The sequence below is a fragment of the Neodiprion lecontei genome, chromosome 4, assembly GCF_021901455.1.
Source record: "Neodiprion lecontei isolate iyNeoLeco1 chromosome 4, iyNeoLeco1.1, whole genome shotgun sequence".
In the NCBI taxonomy this organism is placed as follows: Eukaryota; Metazoa; Arthropoda; class Insecta; order Hymenoptera; family Diprionidae; genus Neodiprion; species Neodiprion lecontei.
In genome coordinates, this window is record NC_060263.1 from 24,626,205 (window position 1) to 24,646,731 (window position 20,527).

Here is a 20,527-nt window from a genome sequence, read left to right on the forward strand (position 1 = left end):
TGCAAAGTAATTACTCCCAAGATTACTGCGAAGGGACTCTGAAGACTTCGTAGAGGATTTCATAAAATTTCGAAACATATAATTTGAAATTCTGATTTCATAAGACTTTCAGCAATTGCTTAAGAAATTCACCATCGAACATTATAATAATTTTAAAGAATCCCCTGATTTTTCTCTGTAATGCATAGGAATATTTAACATGAGAAATTAATTTGCATCAATGATGTCCGAATGGAATAATTCACGTATAAATAACAACCGTCAGCGTCAAGCACCAACGTCATGTGGTAAATAATTCCGAGTGACTCGTCAACCCGAACGTCAAAAGCTCCTTGTTATAATTAATTTCGAGGTTTTATTGTAAGCCCACTCCGGCCATCATAACAGCTTTTCACGTATATCCACACTGCTCCAAGGTGCTGGAAATTTTCGCACATAAATGCGAGAGTAAGCCGGTATATCCAGGGTTACAAATACAGCGCAAGTCGCGGACGAACGTTTTGCAGTGCAACGACAAGGTGAACCCGGATTATATACGTACATAACCGCGTGAACCGCAAAACCGCGATGAAGCGGCGGATGTACTTGGGAAGTAAAGCTTTGTGCACGGCATCGCGGGTTTGGCGAATTGTTTGTTAACGAGGAAAGGTTTGACGTGGAAAATCTCTGGGCGAGAACCGAGGAGCGACGACGGGATTCTAATTAGAATTTCGAATGGTCGATCAATTTGCCAGAATTACCTACGTACGTATTTGCAATTTCTGAAATCGGATTTCTCCCTGCTTCGGCCGCGTGGCGGGCGCTTGCGCCGCAAGCTCGACCCTCGAGGCGGGCAGGAATTCTTCAGTCGCGTCCCGACGCCAACAACGCCCGTTTCTCAACGTCACCTTCCTGCGCTCTGGGCTTCCAGAAGCCACGTGACTCGAACTGCTTCGGGCGCGGCGGGAGAAAAGCTGCCTGGCTTTCGCAAGAGTCAAATCAGAATTCTAAATCAAAGCTTCTTTTCCATTCGCTATTTTTCAATTTCACTGAATTTCCGAAAATCAGATAGAATATTCTTACCACGGAATCAGTCGCGTGACTTCAGCACGTGTGATACTTTTGTAACGAACCATCGCCGGGGTGAGATATGAAAATGAAACGACATTAATCGCCGAGAAGTAAGACGGGATCGCATCGAGTGTGTGTCGCGAAAGTGAGACATGGAAGGGTTGAAAAATGCTCAGTGAAGTTCGGTGCGGGGAGGATATACTTAGAGGGTTTTTCGCGACGTAGTGTTACCGTCAAGTACCGCAAAGCATGTGACAATGCGTCGGAGAAGGTACTGCAACCTTCTGACCTTCGCTATGGTGTTGCTCATTTTTGTCGGACGCAGCGACGGCTATCTGAACATCTTCATCAGCAAAGCTCAGGTCATGAAACTCCTCGGTGGGTAGAGTGGGTGAATAAATTTCCAAAATTTGAATTTTTAAAGGGGCTATTCAGTCAATTATTTAACGGCTGGAAATCAACTTGTAAATCGAAGTAACTTTGACGCCTAAAATATTCTTTGATGTAACGAGAAAATAAACGAGTTGACCGAGATCATTACGAATCACTTCAAGTTACACGGTGTCGTTCAAGAAATGCACGGCGAGCGCTCGAAATCATCCAAATCATCATTGCAAGTCTTGCGGTAGACGTTAAATGATTTCAATTAAATAACGTTCCAACAATTACTATGTTATCTGCAAGTACTTTCGTTTATTTTCGATGTACAAATTGATTTCCATTGAGTGATTTCCCAGTATTTTTAGTGAATTAGTGTAACTTCGTCTGATTCGGAAATCTCTGAACATTGCCTAGAGCGCTAGGAAATCATTGAAGATCATGGCTGTCGTTCCAAGAAATCAACGAAAATCACGCGACAAAATGAAAATCACTAAACATCATTTGAAACGAACGTTGAAAGGATTGATTCGATTTCGAATTGAATGAATTCTCAAATCAGAGACCAAAGCCGTGAAATGATGTCAAATTGACGATAAAAATGCGTCCCCACACCGCACAACCATTGCAAGGCTGCAAAGTGAACAGTTTTGAGAAACGCATCAGCCACTTCAGATCCGTGAGACTTAATTAACAAAAGCTTTGTAGTATAAGGTACTTGAAAACACCCGTCAAGCATCACTCGCGTACCGGACTGCGTCCACTCGAGTGTTTCTCTCTCAGTATGCAAATGCGATTTTTAAGTACGTGCAATGATTGCGGCTGTTGTTGGGGCCCCGAGTCGACAAAGATATTACTTTAGAGCCCCATGAATCACCCCCGTAACAAAGCTGACGCACTCTCTCGCCTACTCTAGTGCATAAAATATTTTATCGTCATCCAGTGTTTCAAGTTTATATACGTGGCTGGTAGGTATACCTTCATACCTACATGTATATGTAGGCGTGATGCCGCGCTCTCGCTGAACGGAGGGCGACTTGTCAAGGGCTGATTTCGCCCCATCCCCGCCTGCCGTCCCTTGATTGATCGTCCAAACTTGACGCTGATTGCAAATTAACGTTATTATAGATGTTGCACCTGAATTTCGAGGGCAGCTGATGAGTCTATTTTTATTTTCAACGACATTTATCCCGAGGAGATCTTTGCGTCTCGGAGGGATGTCTTGGAAACGATCTTTTCCTCGCAGAAGATAAACTTTACTTTCATACTAAAGTATTATGCACTTGGATAATGAAAATGTAAAAACCTGTAACATTTTACAAGCCTTGTGTTAGTTGCGAGGGGAAGTTGAAGGGAAGGAAAATACTGCAGGACAAATTATTACCCCGAGAATACAAAATTTTATGAATTTATTTTATCAGTGGTGAAATTAAACTGTTCGAATACCAAAAGGTTTCTGCAATTTCGATTCATCACGGGTGCAAAACGTAGCGACTGCTACCTACAGTTTATTGTTTTCCCTTACTTGCGAAATTTTTTTATAAAGAATAGTTATTCATTTTTGACGAAATGTGGCAGCTGTTTTGATTGGCATGTAGAGATCTTAACAATTAAACTAAGACAGTAAGAGAGTCGGTTTAATGAAAAATTGTCACGTGTTCGTTTCGATGTTTATAACCGCGTATCAGAGTATTTAATGACTTAAATAAAGTTGATTCTTATAAGATTAATTCTCCTTGCAGTTGTAAAAATGCAATCACGATCTCCGAGTGAACAGAACTTGTTAATGTCAAACGATCGGATCAAGATTGTATGGTCGATAAATGTAATAAAATGCAGATGTAGACATAGCCTGAACGTTGGTAATCTAGGAATGGGATTGAGAGACTAACTAACTTCGCCAACCTTCAGACTTTTCTGATTTTTCGAGAAGGCTGCACGACATAGCCGAAAGCGGAGGTTGGGTGCAAGCTGACTTGTTCGTTCAGAAGGAAACTGTCGGCAAGTTCCAGCCGCAAAGCTCTCGAAAGTCACTTAACTTAGATTGCACCGGTTAAATGACTTTACTTTGAAGCGAAGTTGCCCCTGCAGGTATTCTCGCGTTGAGCGCCACGGAAAACATAAGGAAAAAGGAAACACCGGCTTTCATCCAACCAGCTAACCTGAGAAAGGATCTTTCCTCATTTCTGAAGGTGGAAATTCGCATTCACCGTTTGCAGCATTTGCATCCGTCTGTTTAAAGTCACACTTAAGCGCTTCATTTCCAAGTCTTTGAATAGTTGACATTGATCGGTGAAGATTTGCAAATTATCTATGATTATACGATTCGAAAATACTAGGTTAATTTTTTTCTTTTTTTTTTAGACTGAAAAATTTCTGAAAATGGTTTATAATTATCTTAGGGCGTCGATTGTACAAAAATCGGTACTTATCATCAATTTTATCATGAGATAGTACATTGAACATGTATTAAATTATTGTAATCGTTTAAGGTATAATATTTTTCAAAATTTATAGAAATTCAAAATTCTGCTTTCTGCGACTTCACCAAAGCATATTTTTTTTAATTATTTCAATATTTTTACTTGCTGATGATGATCAACATCCGTGCAATGTTATAAAATTAAATATTCAACGACGCCAACTTGATAAAAAAAAAGTTTTTCAGTGAATCTGTATAAAATAATCTGCCGAATAAAATAAGAATCCGCAAACTCGACCAAACCGATTTTTTATACTTCTAGTATTTTCTATTTGTATTTATAAGCGAGTTTTTCGCAGTAAAAAAACTGAAAATTTGATGATCATTCAATGAACGACTATTTTGTAATAAAATTAATAAAAACTGTCGATGCTAGGTCCAGCAAGATCACTAAGTCCTATCTCCTTAATGTCACTAATACCAAGAGATAAATCAGTGCATTCAAACAATAAACGGTCCATTTTTTAAACCTCAAAGTTCGAAACAAAGATAAAAGTATTTTTCAGCCGTATAATCGTTCGTCATTCGTGAAACGTTCCATATCGATAGCGTATATTCAAAGTGAAGTTTAAAATCAAGCGCAGAAGGGTGAAAACATCCCTTGAAGCTATTTCGCGCCGAGGTAGGTTATTCCCAAAAGTAATTTGAAATCAATGCTGAAGTTAGCCGGAATGAATTGACAGGCCTGCTGGAACGTGTCATTTCATTTTGTTAACTTTCAAAGAGTCTGCGAACAATTTCCGGGCTGTTCGAGGGTCGCGATCCGTTTTCTGCCATGGGCACGAAAAGCAAAGCGCGTGCCGCGAAACAAACGGCTTCGAAGTTGAATTGATTTTTAATTTGCTTTCGACGTAGGTACACGCCGTGTTTGCGCTGTCTGGTGGATCGCGCTGTACAAAAACCTCCAAACGCTCCACCCTCGCACAAGTGTGCAAATTCAGATTGGATTTCGGAAAAGACCAACCGGGTTGGCAAAATCACCTCGCGTGTTTGTCGAATACAACGTATGGTCGTAGATGTAATTATTTTTTCATTTACCTTCTCTTTTTAATAAAAACATTTATGTTACCGAAAATTTACGCTAAATTCTTTAAAATATATCGGTGAAACGAATTGAAGCACCGAACGGAGAGTTGAAAAATTTGATTTTAATACACGATGGAGCATTTCAAACAAACTCATCAGGTTTTAACTTCACCATTTATGATTCGAAACTTTTTGAGGTAACGGTAGTGCCTTCATTGTGCCAGTTCATTCATTTTTCCTTTTTATGCAATTGTTTTTGAGAGTATTGAAACCTTTTTGAAGCTTTATTTGACTTCGAATTCTCTACAATTTTGGTTATTGTTCCGACCATTTTAATATCAGTTTCATAACAGAATCAATTTTACAATCAGATTTTTTTGTTGCGGCCTAAACATTTTATATTGATAAATATCGATTTGAAATTTAGAGAAAAATTCTGTATTATTTTCAATTCTATAAAATAACGTGTTGCAATTAGGTAAATTTTTACAAATACCATATAAAATAGTCGGCAAAATGTAACCTTTTATATAATTTTAGCATGTTTGTCACAGAGTTGAAAATTTGTTTCAATACTTCCAAACATAGATTTGAGCGAGTGAAAAAAAGAAACAAACACTTCGTCCTGGGACTGTTTTTAGAATATTCAAAATGGAAAAGGAAACGTTTGAAAATATTTTGAGAAGTTTAAGCAGGATATAATTATGCAAACGTTTGAATATTTATAACTTAAGAATGGTTGTACGAGAAAATGGAAACAAAAAATTAATTAGAGGTTTCAGAGGCGCTATCACCTGAAAAAGTTTCAACCACATTAAAAACAACGAGGTCCATACATAAGTTAATATCAAAGTTAAGCTATTCTGAGAAATGTTACGAGTTCATTCGTACACGAACCGAGCTCTGAATTGTGAGTTGATGGAACTGAGCCGGTCCGTGAAAATGACAAGATTCTGCGCCTTTGTTGTATTCAAGATTCAATTCGCTTGACATGGAGCTTCTTGGACAAACAATCAAGTAGGTTACATCCATGAGGTGAGCGGTGTGCGTGGGACCTGATAACAGCTTCACTGTGAGAACGCGAAAGAGGAGTTTAACGTTCCGCGAACGTGATTTCGAAGTTTGAGTTGAACGGAGTCGGGAAAACGGGAGTCGGCATGAACAGAATAAGCAAGTCGTATAAAGCATCGTAGATTCATTCGCGGCGAAATTGCGAATCGTGCATGATCAAAGCCGAAAGCGCTGTTCTCACGGTAGCGGAATTCGTCGTTGGATTTCAAAATTTTCCCAATTCTGAAAGCAGGATTAGGATAATTTTATTAAAACCCGCGTGAAAATAAAGAAAAATTTGTAAGGAGATATTTTTTGAAATGTTTCTTCACGATCTGCTTAGAAGCAACAATTTTTTTCCTAACGTTCAGAAAGAAAATTCGGATTTTTCCTAACTTACAATTCGAAAACCTCTGAAAGAAAACTTAGAAAACTTCAAATATGTAAAAAAATTTGTCCACCCGCAAATTTTTTTTGAAAGTCTGATAAACCTCGCAGCCATTCTGATTTCTGTATTTTTTTATATTTCATGAGTAAATTTACCAAGAAAAAATCAAAGTCATTTACGGACATTTCTTTTTACATTAATCTGTGAGGTTCTCTGTGAAAACATTGGCAAAATTATTTCGAGAGTAAAAATCTTCCACCTCCTATAAATTTTACCAAATACACGTGAAAACTTTTTAGCAGACTTCCCGAATCTCATAAACTCTGAATCATTTATTATTCCTGCTGACAAAACCCAGCGATCCAAGTTAGCAGAAATGATTTTATGAAGATAAAAGCTGCAAAACGCGCGATATTCGGTCGATTGCCGTCCGGACAGTCTTTGGAAGTTCAAAGGTCATGGCATGCTTATATGCTCACCCCATTGAAAAATGCTTGGAAATACGTGGTGGAGGACATTTCGCTGGCTCCATGACGCTCACACTGACGGGGATTTGATATACGGATCGACCGGGGAAATATAATACGGCCTCGTATCATATCGGTTGGAAATACGAGAGAGCTTCGATACGAGCTATCTCTCATCGCGTATAAAATAAAATACACTGCAAATTGTCCGACTGCCTACTGATGCACTCTGCCATGTTATAATATATTCTCGCACTCTGTTGTGAAATTCTTCCAGCGTTCGTATCGATAAATGTTGTTTATGAAATGCAACTATGAAGCTAGTTATTCGCCCGTTTTCAAAACTGTAGCTTACATTTTTTTCGTCCCTTTGACTGATTCGAAATTTCAAAATCGTGAGTTTCAAGGGCGCTGATTACAAATACGAACTCAAAATTTAGTTGACGTTGATGTTGAAGTTACTTAATTTACGTGAAATATGGTAACTTGAATTTTCTGAGATCCCCGACTACGAAGCTGAAATTGAAATTCGATAGTTCAAAATGAACGTGTCTTTTCGAACAACCCGATTGGATTCGTCGATTTGAATTTTTCAAATTAAATGTCGGCTAGGGAAATTTCATTCGTCTATCCTTATTTTCCACGCACAAGACCGCTTCCGGTTCGTTAAATGCAAGTTACGGGAACCCTGTATTTTTCATAATTTTTAAGAGCTTTGGTGTTGGAGGTTCTATACCGTCGAACCCATGCGTATCGTTATCTGAAATCATACTGAATAAGCAAATCGCATTAGTAAAAATAAACGGACAGTACGGCCTCATTTCTCACTCTTAACTGGTCGGCAATCTTCGTTTCGTTACCTTTTATCTCCCCGTTCATCTCCTAATTAAAGGCAATTTCAAGCGAATAGCGTTCGTGATGAGGTAGTATATCAAAACTGTGACACCTCGGTGCATTGTCTTTGAAACGGAATTGCGGTGAAAAATACAACCGACAAATTGAACCTGTCGAATCTGTTTTATGGATGGTTGGAATTTTTATGGCAAATCAATAAAAATTATTGATTTTAGGAAAGATGTTTCGGTGAAAATTAAAAAAATTCTCGGCAAACTTCGTGTAAGAATCGACGTCGACCAGTTTAGCTTCACCAATGAGCATATCTTTTCAATTTTGCAGGATCGTCGAAATTCTTTTACAGTACGCTCTACTCGTTATTTCATTATTATGGGAACGGATTAACGAAGGTTGTGAATGTATCGCGAATTAAAGAGTCCTGTTATTTATCTGCGTACCTTGAAGCACGAAATTTAGTTCTTCAAAGTACGAGAATATACTTCGAATTGTATGACTTTTTCATAAAAAAAAATTCCGACCCACGGAACTTTTAAAGAATATATTTTTTTAACGCTATGTATAGAAATGCATTGAATTCAATGAATCCATGCAGAGGCCGGGAAACACTAATTCTGTTAAGAAACTTTATCGATACACGTATAGTTAAAATTTCACTAAAGCGTTTGCGTAATCTGGTTGAAAGTAGTGAAACTGTAACCCGTGTGTTCGCTTGTTGAAAACCATGCTATATTTCCGAGGCTGTGAGAGTTTACATATTTAAATTACCGCTATCCGGGATCCCGGAACGGCTCGTTGAGTTACGTTGAAAGTCGTATCACAGGCCGAGGTTCAAACGAAAGAAAAAACGTAAAAAATCGAAAAATTTTGCCTGGTCGACGAATTTATGCAGCAAAGAGATTCGCGGTTAAATGAATATTCCATATGCAAATTGGGAATATGCAGTGTATAACGATATAGGAATACGCGCAGTTGGCGCGATCTGCATAACATCATCTGCTTAATGCAAATCACATTCGAGTGCGCGGGAGTCTTCTTGCCAGTTCTGCTAAGGGGTATAACAGGAACGTCCTCGACGTCGACGTCACGGGCCGGGGAACTCGGGTCCTCGGGGAATACGACATACCGAAACTTTTCCACCTCCATTGTCGTTAATGACTGAAAGCAAGTTCCCTATCGTAGACAACTTCTCGAACGACTGCGGTAGGCATTCCCGCTTAAAGTTGTATCGCACGGTCTTGACGCGAAGCTCCTTCGCCGCAGTTTATATATTATACGAACTGAGAAACTTCGACTTCTCTTTTTGACTATATACCTACACAGGTTTCGTCTTTGAGAAGACGCGCACCGTTGCAATGTACTATATTGTATACTGGCGTAATTTTGGGCTTAAAATTGTGAAAGGCCTGATTGTGAGTTATTTTCAACTGGTTCGATTCCGCCGATAAGCAAAAGGAGTGGGAATGGACATTGAGGTTACAATTGGAATTATCTGAAACAACACAAGACATGTGGCAAAGTCAACAACGCGAACAAAGTGCGGGATCCGAAATTGAGCTAATGAAAAAATGGATAAAAAAATATACCTGCATTCTTTGTAAGTACGGGTTAAAAGAGGAAAAAATTGCTCAAAAACAAACGTAGTTCCACCGATGCTTGCTGTTCTATTGCGTATTCAATAAATGTCGTCGATTCCCTAAAAATGGTGGATTTTCATGTTTTTTGGATGTTTTTTCCCAAACATTTCTGAATTATCGCATAACCGAAATAGCAAAGATTATCATTTTTCAAAGGGAACGATTTTATTACTTCATGCGGTAAAAAAAAAAAAGGTGTAAAATAAGATTTACACACTTGGTCGACGAATTTTTCCACGGGTCGAGACTGCAAAGAAGAAGAGAATAGAAGAAGAACGTGAAAAACCAACAATGGCCGAAGCGCGTATAAACAAAGTAATAGAAGGCGGCAGACGTAGGTATTCATCCGGTAGATTCTAACGGTAAACAATAGTTCAATACAGCGTTGAGCCGCGGTGTGATGTTACAAGAGAACAAGGGTAGGTGGTAGGGAAAAAATGATAGTGAAAAGACGGGGTTTATAAAGAGAGTTCACCGCGTACGCGCGTGCGAAATTCACCAACTAATAAATTGTACGAGAGATAAGCTCCGCTAACAAGGTGAATAATTACAGCGCGATGTGAAAGGTATACGTACCGCAATGCGTATGTTTGTCATTTGAAAGTAGCGCTGGGAATAATTAGCAAGGCGAGCGATTAGAGCGCGCGGCTAGCGCCATCACCTCATTTCCGCTTCGTGCTTCAAAGTTGAGCTTTCGCGCGCGCGCGCGCCATTCAAACGAAATACGGAAAAGAATTTTTAATGGGGGGTTAGTTTCCCGGCTGTTCCAGTAAAATACACTCCACTTCAATTTACTTTTTGTCGACGTCGTGAATGCCCAAACGTCTATGCGTCGCGTGCATTATGGTGTCGCGAAAAAGGAAGGGGAGCGCAAAGTTTTCGTAACGCAGTTAAAATCGACCGCCTTCCACGTGCTCTTGTCTCGCAATTGGCACTGCGTGTGACTGTCTCTGTTCTTGTACGTACCGTGTTGTTATTAATTAAAAACATGGACGAATATAATTGAATATGTATTACAAAAAATAAAACTCCACTTGACGGCGCAACTTCGGCTCGTATGAACGGGTTGTATAATGTCACTGTAATTTTAATTAGAAGCAAACATTTCCAAACCACTTGAGAGACCCCATTCAACTTTCCCGCCTGCCTCGCCTCTCGACCTCCTCCTCGTAATTGTTACAAGTTTTCATCCATCGGTTTTACCCCACAATTTCTACTCGCCACTCCACGACGAACCCTTCGTCTAGATGGCTTATCGTACGTACGCTCGTGTAATTGTCTGCTTGGCATCGTCGCTGTCCTGAAAATCTACAACAGACTATCCAGAAGAACAATCACCTGGTTCCCTTTTTGATTGAGAGTTGAGTTTCAATTTGGAATCATCATTTTTGACATAACCGAATGTCGAATACCTCAGACACCGACTCCGAAAGTTGAACCAGTGACAATTTAGGATAAACTTCGGAAGTTAAGTATGAGTCACTAACATGAGCAAACAGTTTTTCATCAGCTAAAAACGAAACGAGAAGCCGTCAGCCGCTGAAAGCACGACTGTAAATTCGGAACTCTTCACTTTGTCCCCAGTCACTCAATTCTTAAAATGTCGACAAACTCTGCAGGCAATTCGACTATTGTCCGAATTCCCCCTGCCTCGGGATTATTGAGTCGGGAAAACAAAGAGCATCGAGCGTCGTTCTAACCGAACCCAATTTGCTGCTGAACAATTTTATTAGATTCGGCGACTAGAGGTCGGGTATTTTTCTCGAGTAAATCGAGGGCAAAATGTGGAAGATGCTTTGTAGCTTTGAACCCGACACCGTCCAACACGCGTGTGAGACAAAGGTACGATTAGCCTCTTGAAATCTAAACCCAGAACGATGAAAATGCCTGGTACCGAAGTAGTTTTTAGAAATGTGAAACGCGCTCGTAGGTTTATTGGTCCGGTAAAATGGGGTAAAATTCAGCGATTTCTGTGTGAAGGTAGTTAAGTGTTGAGCTTTTTAAGGCTTAAATCGTCTAATTTATAAGAGTTGGATTAAAATGGATCACTCAAGGGTCAAATTTATGGTGAGAAGCAGCGTCACCTTGAGAAATAAAATCCGCAACCACATTTCATCGCTCGCATAAACCGTTTCACTGCATACATAACGACGTCATTCTACACTAAGTCTCCATTTCAATTTCTTACCTCACAGTTCGAATTGCCTAATCCCCCCAAAAGCACTTCAAGTGCAAAAATTTTGCTACAACTCCATTATCAAATGACGTGAATTGCATTGGTCAATTAAAAATTTCTCCATCAAGCAGATGTAATGATGGATATATAAACACAGTTTATATTTGAACAGGTTACACTTGTAGAAGGTCACCTTAGTGCATTTTTGTAAATGAATAAAGAACACTCGGCACTTTGATGTACTTGGCGCGAAGATTCCGCGTATGACGAGGTGCATCTTATTGAGGAATTACACCATTTTTTGTAGAAAAGTTTTACGGCTAGTGCAGTCGTCGTAAACACCACGATTCTCGCGTGCAGACTCTCAAGAACACTCGATGTGACTCGACGACGCGACGATTAGAATGTATTCCGAAAAGCTTGCTTCGGCCTGCATCCCTTACGCAATACCCACCCTTGTGTGACAATCCCAGATGTGTACATCCGTCTGATGATATCCGCCTTTTCGTAGCCAACACGCCGGGTCTCCGCAACCCTGGACAGAGTCGCAGCTGCTCCGCTCGGGCGCGTCAGGAGACGACGGGACGTGCCCCTGCAGGATGTTGTATCCTTAATGTATTTACCTTGGCTCCTGGGTCCCGACCCGACGAGCTGTGCGTCCCGGTGGATCTGGAGGGCGATGGTGCGGGTTCTGCTTGCCTTGCGAGTGATCCGTTCGACCGGGGGACATATTGAATCAAACGCCGATCTCATCTCCTCGGCATTAACGAAGCCTGATGCTAATTTTATCTCATTAGCATGTTTCAGCCAGCGTTAACTTGCCTGGATTTCACCGGTGTTTAGTCCTCGAGTCGTGTCTAGGAATACGCTTAAAGTAAAGGAGTATAATATGCGAGTATAGATGGGTAAAAAACGTAAGTTGGTGATTTTTGAGATTTTACGTTGCGATCACAGATTATTCAATCCGTTTGGGGCTGTGTTATTCAAGACTATCTAAATCGAGATTCATTAACACATTTTTTTTATTCAGATCGTAATAGCAAGCATTATTATTGCGGATAACGACAGCCATTTCACTCGGTCGCGTAATCTACAGTGTTTGGTATATATCAGTGTTTTGTCGCCTGATTATATTTAAATAACTCGCAAGGCTTGAACGAAAAATCGAATTTCAACTTCGAACCATCGCCGCTTTGTAGAAAAAACAGGAATCGTGGGTAACAGGATAAAATTGTCCAACCATTTGATCGCAGTAAAAAAATATGCAAACGAAGCTCAACCTGCATTTCTTCGATTAAAACAAATCACTATTGCATTCTGTAATTGATTGTCGAGTTTTGTGTTGTTAAATTACCAAAATTTACCCACTCTTTCAGCCGTCACTCGTACATCGAGGCACGCAAGATAAACGGTGGCAAAAGAGCTTTTGGAGGGCGGCGCGACGTCGCGACAGCGAAATGGCTTTGCGGAAATTTACCCGACGTGTAATATCACGGCGACGATGACGTCGCCGTCTCAAACACTGCACGCCGCTTTGCCAAGTAGTGATACCCCTTCATACGGCCAGACACGGTTTTCTACTCACGATTAGTTACTGGACCAGGCCTCACGGCTCAGTCAAACTACACTTAGACTGCGAGTTGGTGGTTCGAGTTACTGGCAAGTGCGGTTTAAGGAGGCTTATCCCCTTTCGTCGAGACGATGCCGAAATACAAGAACTATATTCTGTTGATTAATATTGACGGCTAAAAGTTATCGGGAAAATTTGATCAATCTCAGAAGGCTTGTTTTCTGGTGAACTACCGAATAGGATTTCCAGACTTTTAACACTCTTCAAAGCGGCATTATTTTTCACTGTCTTTACAGCGTTGACTACGAAATAATGATTGAGAAACCATTTCAATTTCAGTCGAAATATTCAAAAATGGAAAATGAATCATCATGCTTCTTCACGAATTACTCTCTCGGACATAGTTTTGCCTAAATTTGTCTCTTCAAATACGACGAAAGTTTATGGTTTTTTTTTCATGAGCAAGTGTGAGATGCCCTAGTAATTCGAGACTGTTATTTACAAGATGACAAAAGCGAACGAAATATCTACAGCCGAAAAGATGACAAAACTTATTCTATAATGTGATTATAAAATGTGAAACGTTAATGACTGCTGGCAATATCGGGATATGATCACTAAACCGTGCTGAAAAAAGATGTCGCGTAGTTTAGAAAAATTGAACTGCATGTTGGAAGTGCCGTGACATGATGTTCGTACGAATAGAGTTCCCCTGGGAATAATTACAATATCCAATCCGAACATTTTACGTTATCCAGCGTAAAATCGAGGTTAGGTAGATCCACGGAAAGATAACAGTTCTGCCGAAGATAATTGCATCTCGTGTATTAAAGTTTTCAAAAAACAAAACGCTAACATACTTCGACGATCTGGCAAACAGATATAACTTTGCGAACGCAATTCTATTCTCCTATAATACAATATTATTGACGACACGTTACAATCAATTAGTAACAGTCGTGTCGTGTATTAAACTGTTTCAAATCAGGGGAATATTTTTTCCCCTAGAACAAGTTCTGAACATTAGTTTTTGCCGTATTCATCCTTTTTAACACATCCTTATTCATATTGAAATAAATCCAGTTCGACTGTCTAACCGTACTGCACGATTATTTTGAATGGAATAAGTAGGTATACTTTTCTTATACGTTATTTAAATGGGACCGAGGCTCAGATTCCAGATAAAAATTTTATCATTCGGGAAGATGTTTAATTAGAAAAAAAGTAATGTCTATGACTTGTTTCCAGTAAAACAATAAAGATTTTAAAAAAACATTACCCCAATCTGGAAGTCGAGGACGCGTTGCGTTATCGATGGCATGTAATTCACTTCGTCATTCGTGGAAACTTTGGGAACGGCGAGCCAAGGCTGGGTGTAGATTGAATCGAGGATTACTCTTCTGTTTCAGGGCTCACTGCGGAGTTGTTCTACGTCCGAGAAGGGGTGGTCAACACTTATGCTATGAACTTTGTCGTCCCAGTCCCGGCCAATATGGCTGATCTAGAGTTTTCTTGGCAGAGCCTCGTTGGACACCCTGTGAGTGAGAATTCAAAAATTAAGGTCATTTTTATCCATCTTGCATGGCTGCGAGAAATGAGAAAAATATACTGTGAAAATGCAGTGTGAAGTATTCCGTGATAAATGAACAGCATGTGATTTTGAAATCGCTTCTATTTCTTTTTAATTTTTTTTTCCACTTATAATGATGGTCTTCATCCCAGTTGCAAAAACAATATTGGAAATTTACATTTACATTTTTTTTTATTGCGTATTAATATTTGATTTTGCGGAAATCTGAGTAAATAGTTGCATAAAAAAAAAAAAAAAAAAAAAAAAACACCTTATAATTATAACGATGTAAAAATTATTGAAATAAAAAATTTAATCGTCTCCGGACAATATAAAGACAATTGAAATCTTCTTCTCGTGTTGGTCTTGAAATGTCATTTTGTATGATAATATTTTCATACATAAGAAGAAAAAATTTCTGTTCTTTTTGTAGATTTTGGGTTGAGGACTATTGTAAATATATGTAAAAAAAATCTGATTACTTCGACATCGAACCCGCATATATCCAAGTTAAACATGTGAAGTCTTTGGAATGCTTGTCGACCACTCTTTAATTCTGCTATTGGCGGCTTGTACTTAATTATGTTGAATTTTCTCAGCAAATAAAGAAAGTTTGTAAAAGTATAGGAGTATGAATATTGCGGTCAACTTCGATGTGCTGCCTCTTTTGTACACCGTCATAAGCATAGAATCGCTGTGAAGTAGCATAAGGCTGGTGATTCATTCCCTAAATCAATTCGCCTCCAGCAAGTTTGCAATTTTCTTTTTCGTTTTTTATCTTCTCTGTGTAAGAATATACTTCACTATCTTCTTAGCATCTCCGGCGAGGGGAGCCAACAAAGATCAAAGCTCTGAGACGATCCCTCTTCGCGGTGTTTGCGTTTGTGGCGAGGCGTCTACAAGACATGCTGTGCAGTGAATTCTCAATGCTGCCGTCGTGTCAAAACAAGAAAAATGAATTCCTATGCATAATGTAAAAAAGCGCGTATATTGATTCCATCGTAAAACGAAACTCGGTGTTATTTTTCAGTGGAATTCCTACTCAGGTTGATAGCAGAGCGCAATTCTACGCCCTCAGCTGCCTGCAGCCCAACTGCATGGCACCGTTTGCGCCTAATCGACTTTCCGAGCTTTAATATCATCGCCAGACGCATAATCGTAACCCTTTCCGAGCGCGCGTTACAACTTGCGAAAATGTAGATTCGCGGCCATCGCAGTTACGATAACAGTTTCGCCTAATGGCTACGGCGACACGCTGTTGAAAATAATTTGGGTAAATGTGAAATTTTTTTGCGCCGGTTGTAAAATTTTCAGTATATATGCCATTTCGTTGTATTTTTCTAATTGTAAGTAAGAGGATACGTGCGACAAATTTTTGCAATTCATATCTCGATAAAGGATTGTTCAATTATATGCAGGCTTAATTAGTAAAGATTCTGTACATCTAGCTTAACAATCAATCAATTTTTATTGAGAATAACGTCGATCTTTTTCGAAGGTGATATATTTTTGCGGCACCCTCGATATTTCAAAAACGACTTGACGGATTTCTTTCAAATTTAGAGACAGTATTCTTGGATAGTTAACGCTAGTTATCAGGATCTTACGTTTATTAAACTGTCATATTTTTTTGCTGGTTAAATTGAAAGTTGTCATTTTGTAAATATTAAATTACAACTTAACAGTCACCATTCTTTAGAAAAAAATTTCGATCGCGAAAACGAGGGTAAACTGTCTCAGAATGTTACTTCCAAATTTTGAGTAACTCGGTTGAGCCGTTTTTGAGATACCCGTGATCATCAGAAAATATGTCGCCGAGCGAAATTGTGAACGTTATTGTCAACATCAATGCTTCCCATTAATTTATTCTAATTAAAGTAATATGCAAATGCAGCTCAATCATCATACTTTTGAATAAAAGAAACCGTAATCGAAACGAATTATTGGTTCTCGAGATACGAATACCCTTCCATCAATTTTTTAACCATCTACTCTTATATAATATGCACCCCCTTAACTCTCTGAGATATTTCAGACGGTGTATGCAAAAGCACCGTACGTACCGAAGAAACACAAATTTGAGTCTCAGGGTAAGAAACAGTTATCCTGATTAATAAGAAAAAAAAAAAAAAAATCGCTTGAGAAAATAATACGTATGTTTAGATTCGTGTTTTTATAAAAATGTTGGCAACTGTTCCCCATCAAAGAATTTATCATTTGCAAATGTACTTTCAATATACTGGGAATAATCATACGATTTTCCCGACTCACCACTGCTGCTAGATATTAATGCCTCTCTATCCACGTATTCCCAAGACGATAGCATGCAAGCCTTTGGGGTAAGTGAATGCACTTTCGGATCGTTACGCTGCACTTAGTCGGAAGTGGAACGATCCCAACGGAATAATGTTTTCTCACTCCTTACGGGGATCGATTCGCGGCATAATTGGACAATCCGAAAACAGAATAAGTTTGACGCGGTGAAATTGGAATTGTTTGCAAGGAATCGGGAACTTACTTGTCGAAGAGAGCACGAGTTCCGGAGATGTGCAGGGATAAGTGACTGCGGAAACTTTTCCTCCTCGAATTTAATTCCGCGCAACGCTGACGGAAACGGTGACGACGAGGAAGGCGAAAGTAAAGGCGACGCGACATCGTGGATAAAATGAGAAAATTTTACCGTTTGAAGTACTTCGCGCCTGAGTAATTTCCAGGCAACCCTACCGTGTGATCTTATATCTGTTTCTCGGAAATAAGGGTCGGCTGTACGAACGTCAAAAGGCAAAACGCGTTGGAAAACTTCCAGGCTTTAAGCACTCGCCGTGATGGTTCATTTGATAATTAACATGCAGAGGGAAACGGACGAGTCGAACAAAAAGGAGGAACGAAATTGCGAAATATTTTTCAAAGATTACCCAGGTGAAAATGATTTCTACGATTTGCCGCGAATTTTCAGGGAAATTGGCGCATTTCGTACAATTGCGAAAATCAAATGTAAAAAATTGTAAATATGCGTACATTCTCATAAAAACTTGTTGATTTACATGAAAATTAATATTCTTTCAGTAAAAAATCTACAAGCCACTGCAATTTTCAAAGAAAATTAACAATTCTTCAACAAACAACTATGCATGTTTATAATTTCGTAGGAAATAATACGAAATGTCCTAATTTCCCTAAAAATTCGTAGTAGCAACAATTTTCACCAGGGCACATGTTGAAAAATGGTTTAAACGAAAAGCTTTCTAAACACTTTTCAAACATCCAACTCACGTGTTTATAGAAATCAACAAGCTTGAAGTAACGTTTGGGTAGAGTTTGAAAACATGTTACAGTGTGACTTTCCAAAGTTCCTAATACTTTTCAACCCTTTCCTATGCTTTTCAAATTGCTTAACCATATTTTTGCTTTCTACCGCAATGAAAAAAAAGCTTTTCCCCTTGTATATTTAGAAAAATTTAGTACCTGTTACTATTCTTTTTGAATTTCGTCACTTGAAGGTACTAGGCTGATACGATAATTTGATGTTGGTGCACTAACATAAATTGTAAATTGATCCTCAGATATTTTGTTCACTGATAAAAACGTACCGAAAGAAACAAACTGATCAATGTTGCGTTTTGCAGAAAATTTGGTATTTATAACTAAAATCAGACTTAATAGTGACTTCTGCCCTATGTTCTTGTGATCGCAGCTATAATTATTCAACCGTTATTGTAAGGATGACAAAATCCCCAAAGTTTCACACTAATTATGCAAAACTGAATTCTTGCTCAATGCAATGTACCAAGAATTTATTGATACTTTCCACTTCCTTTCAACGTTATAAAGAAATGTTGAAAGACGATTTCCCTCAATTTTCACAAACATCGAGTAAGTGAGAGCTTTTACCGATTCGAATGACTAATGATCAAGCTTTCACAGGGGCTTAGTTTCTTTTTTGCCGTAAACACTTAGAGATACGTGAAAAATTAATGTATATACATGGTGACAAATTGCATGGAAAAAATAGCCCTCGACTAGCTAGCTCCATTAGTAATTCGTCGGTCCCCGCAGAAGTAACAATGCGAAGCAGAGCAAACACGGCTGATGTAACGGCAATGTTCGGACAAAATACTTCACCGGCATGGGGGGGCGATCGGAGGATATCAATACTCTATCAATATGAAATACAAACAGTCGTGTTGGGCACGGTCTGCCAGCGGTTTGGTTTGTGCCCTCGATGGTCGCCAAGGAAACGTCGTGCACCCCAACGCAAATGCAGCGAGTCCTTCCTCCTCGCCCTCAATCAGAAGTTAAACGACAAGGAAATTGACATGCTCTGCGTTACCGTTACTTGTACCGCAGATTGTTTTTTTTTTTCTCCTTCTTCCTTTCTCGCCACTAACAATAAGCTTGCTTGTATTGCTCGAGGTTGAATAACGGAAAATATTTACCAGGCGAAAAAACAGCCGAACAATCGGGTTGAGATTTGCTGTTGGCGAAGAGGATTCGACTTCTCGAAGAAAAAAATTACCGTGTTGAAAAACTTTGTTTGAATGGTCTCGTTCTTGTACAGTGTAAAGTCGATTTTCTAAAGAAGGATAGCGACCTGAATTACTTCCAGCCGTAATTATCTCAATTTGTCAAAGTCGTAATCGTACTAATTATGCAGTTCATACTGGCTCCTTTGAAAATTACTAGACAAACTTGTTGGATATGGAAAGAAGCTTAGCTTTTTCGCAACAGGAATGACCAAACGATTGCGCTTTAACATTTTCTGCGTACACGCGCATACTCACACATACACACACTTGAATGTTAGAAAATGTTTGAGCGAGGGATGAAACGTAAGGCTTTACGGTCATCCCTAAAACTAAGATCTCGTAATTTGCGTAGTGTGTGGAAAAAACGGGTGATCTTTTTTTACGACTGATCGTGTCGCCATGTGTAATCTCTAAAACATTTGAACCATAGAAAAAATCGCGTGGGGAAGTATCAATTGAGGTAACAGTTCTTCCGCAGCATTTATCGGGCTAAAATTGAAAATTTTTTCAACAGAAAAGAGTGAAAAGACTGTATAAAGTTATTTGGAATGCTGTATTCAAAGACGTGTTTCTGTCAAAACTTAAGTAGGCAATGATACTTGGAGTGTTGAACCGAAGACGCATTCACTTGACAGGTATAGCTTGAAAAAAGTTCGAATAAAGACGTTTTCGAAACACTTGGACAAACTCGTGATAAGTGTTTTCGTTTGTTATTTTGATAATGATATTTTGATAAGAATACTTCACGACGTGCTTTGGATTAGTGATTGTAAGTTTTATACGGACTTTACTTTTCAAACTCTGATCATGTAAAGTTGTGGTTTATTTTAAAAAAATTATAAAATTCGATTGTTTTGGGGTGATTTAAAAACTGTAAGGCAATTTCTTTCTCAGACTGCCAAAAGATCGAAGAATTATTACTCGAAAAGATGAGGTGTCATTTTTTAATCAAGCTTTTACATTTATCAATCGTATTTACGAAATATTGCCGTGTCTTGGATCGAAATTAGTATTCACCGTAAAGTAAATTTTTATTATGAATTTGTCATGTCACGTTAGTCGGAATTTAATCAAATATATCGTCATAACCAGCTGAAAAATGTTAATTGTTCATTTCATTCACCCACAATTGGCAATTAAAAAACCTCATTTTCGGTGTTTCACACCTCGCCGCGTAACAGCTCATAACCTTTTGATTAAACTTTCTGGCAAAGATATTCATGAAAATTCATTTTAAGGTGAAAATCTTGGACAGCTTTTTCTCGTAATATCTCCCTACTGAGTTGTTCACCATTTTCTGTCTTTAAGATATATAATACGAAAAAAGTGGGCGTCGCCCAATTTTCATTAAACGA

General features: G+C 38.9%; 1 protein-coding gene across 3 annotated transcripts in view; it reads left to right on the top strand.

Annotated features, from left to right (window-relative positions):
- The first annotated feature begins 864 nt into the window (after window positions 1-864).
- Window positions 865-20,527, top strand: part of LOC107227339 (tyrosine-protein kinase Drl-like) — a 70,040-nt gene continuing 50,377 nt past the window's right edge. Inside the window, exons 1-2 of one of the 3 annotated variants that reach the window (XM_015668454.2) lie at window positions 865-1,428; window positions 14,486-14,613. In XM_015668454.2, the coding sequence (XP_015523940.1) occupies window positions 1,308-1,428; window positions 14,486-14,613 (249 nt within the window). In that variant the 5' untranslated portion in view covers window positions 865-1,307. Of the gene's footprint in view, window positions 1,442-14,485; window positions 14,614-20,527 lie in introns of all 3 variants that reach the window. The other 2 variants (XM_046737219.1, XM_046737220.1) reach the window with 2 other exon arrangements.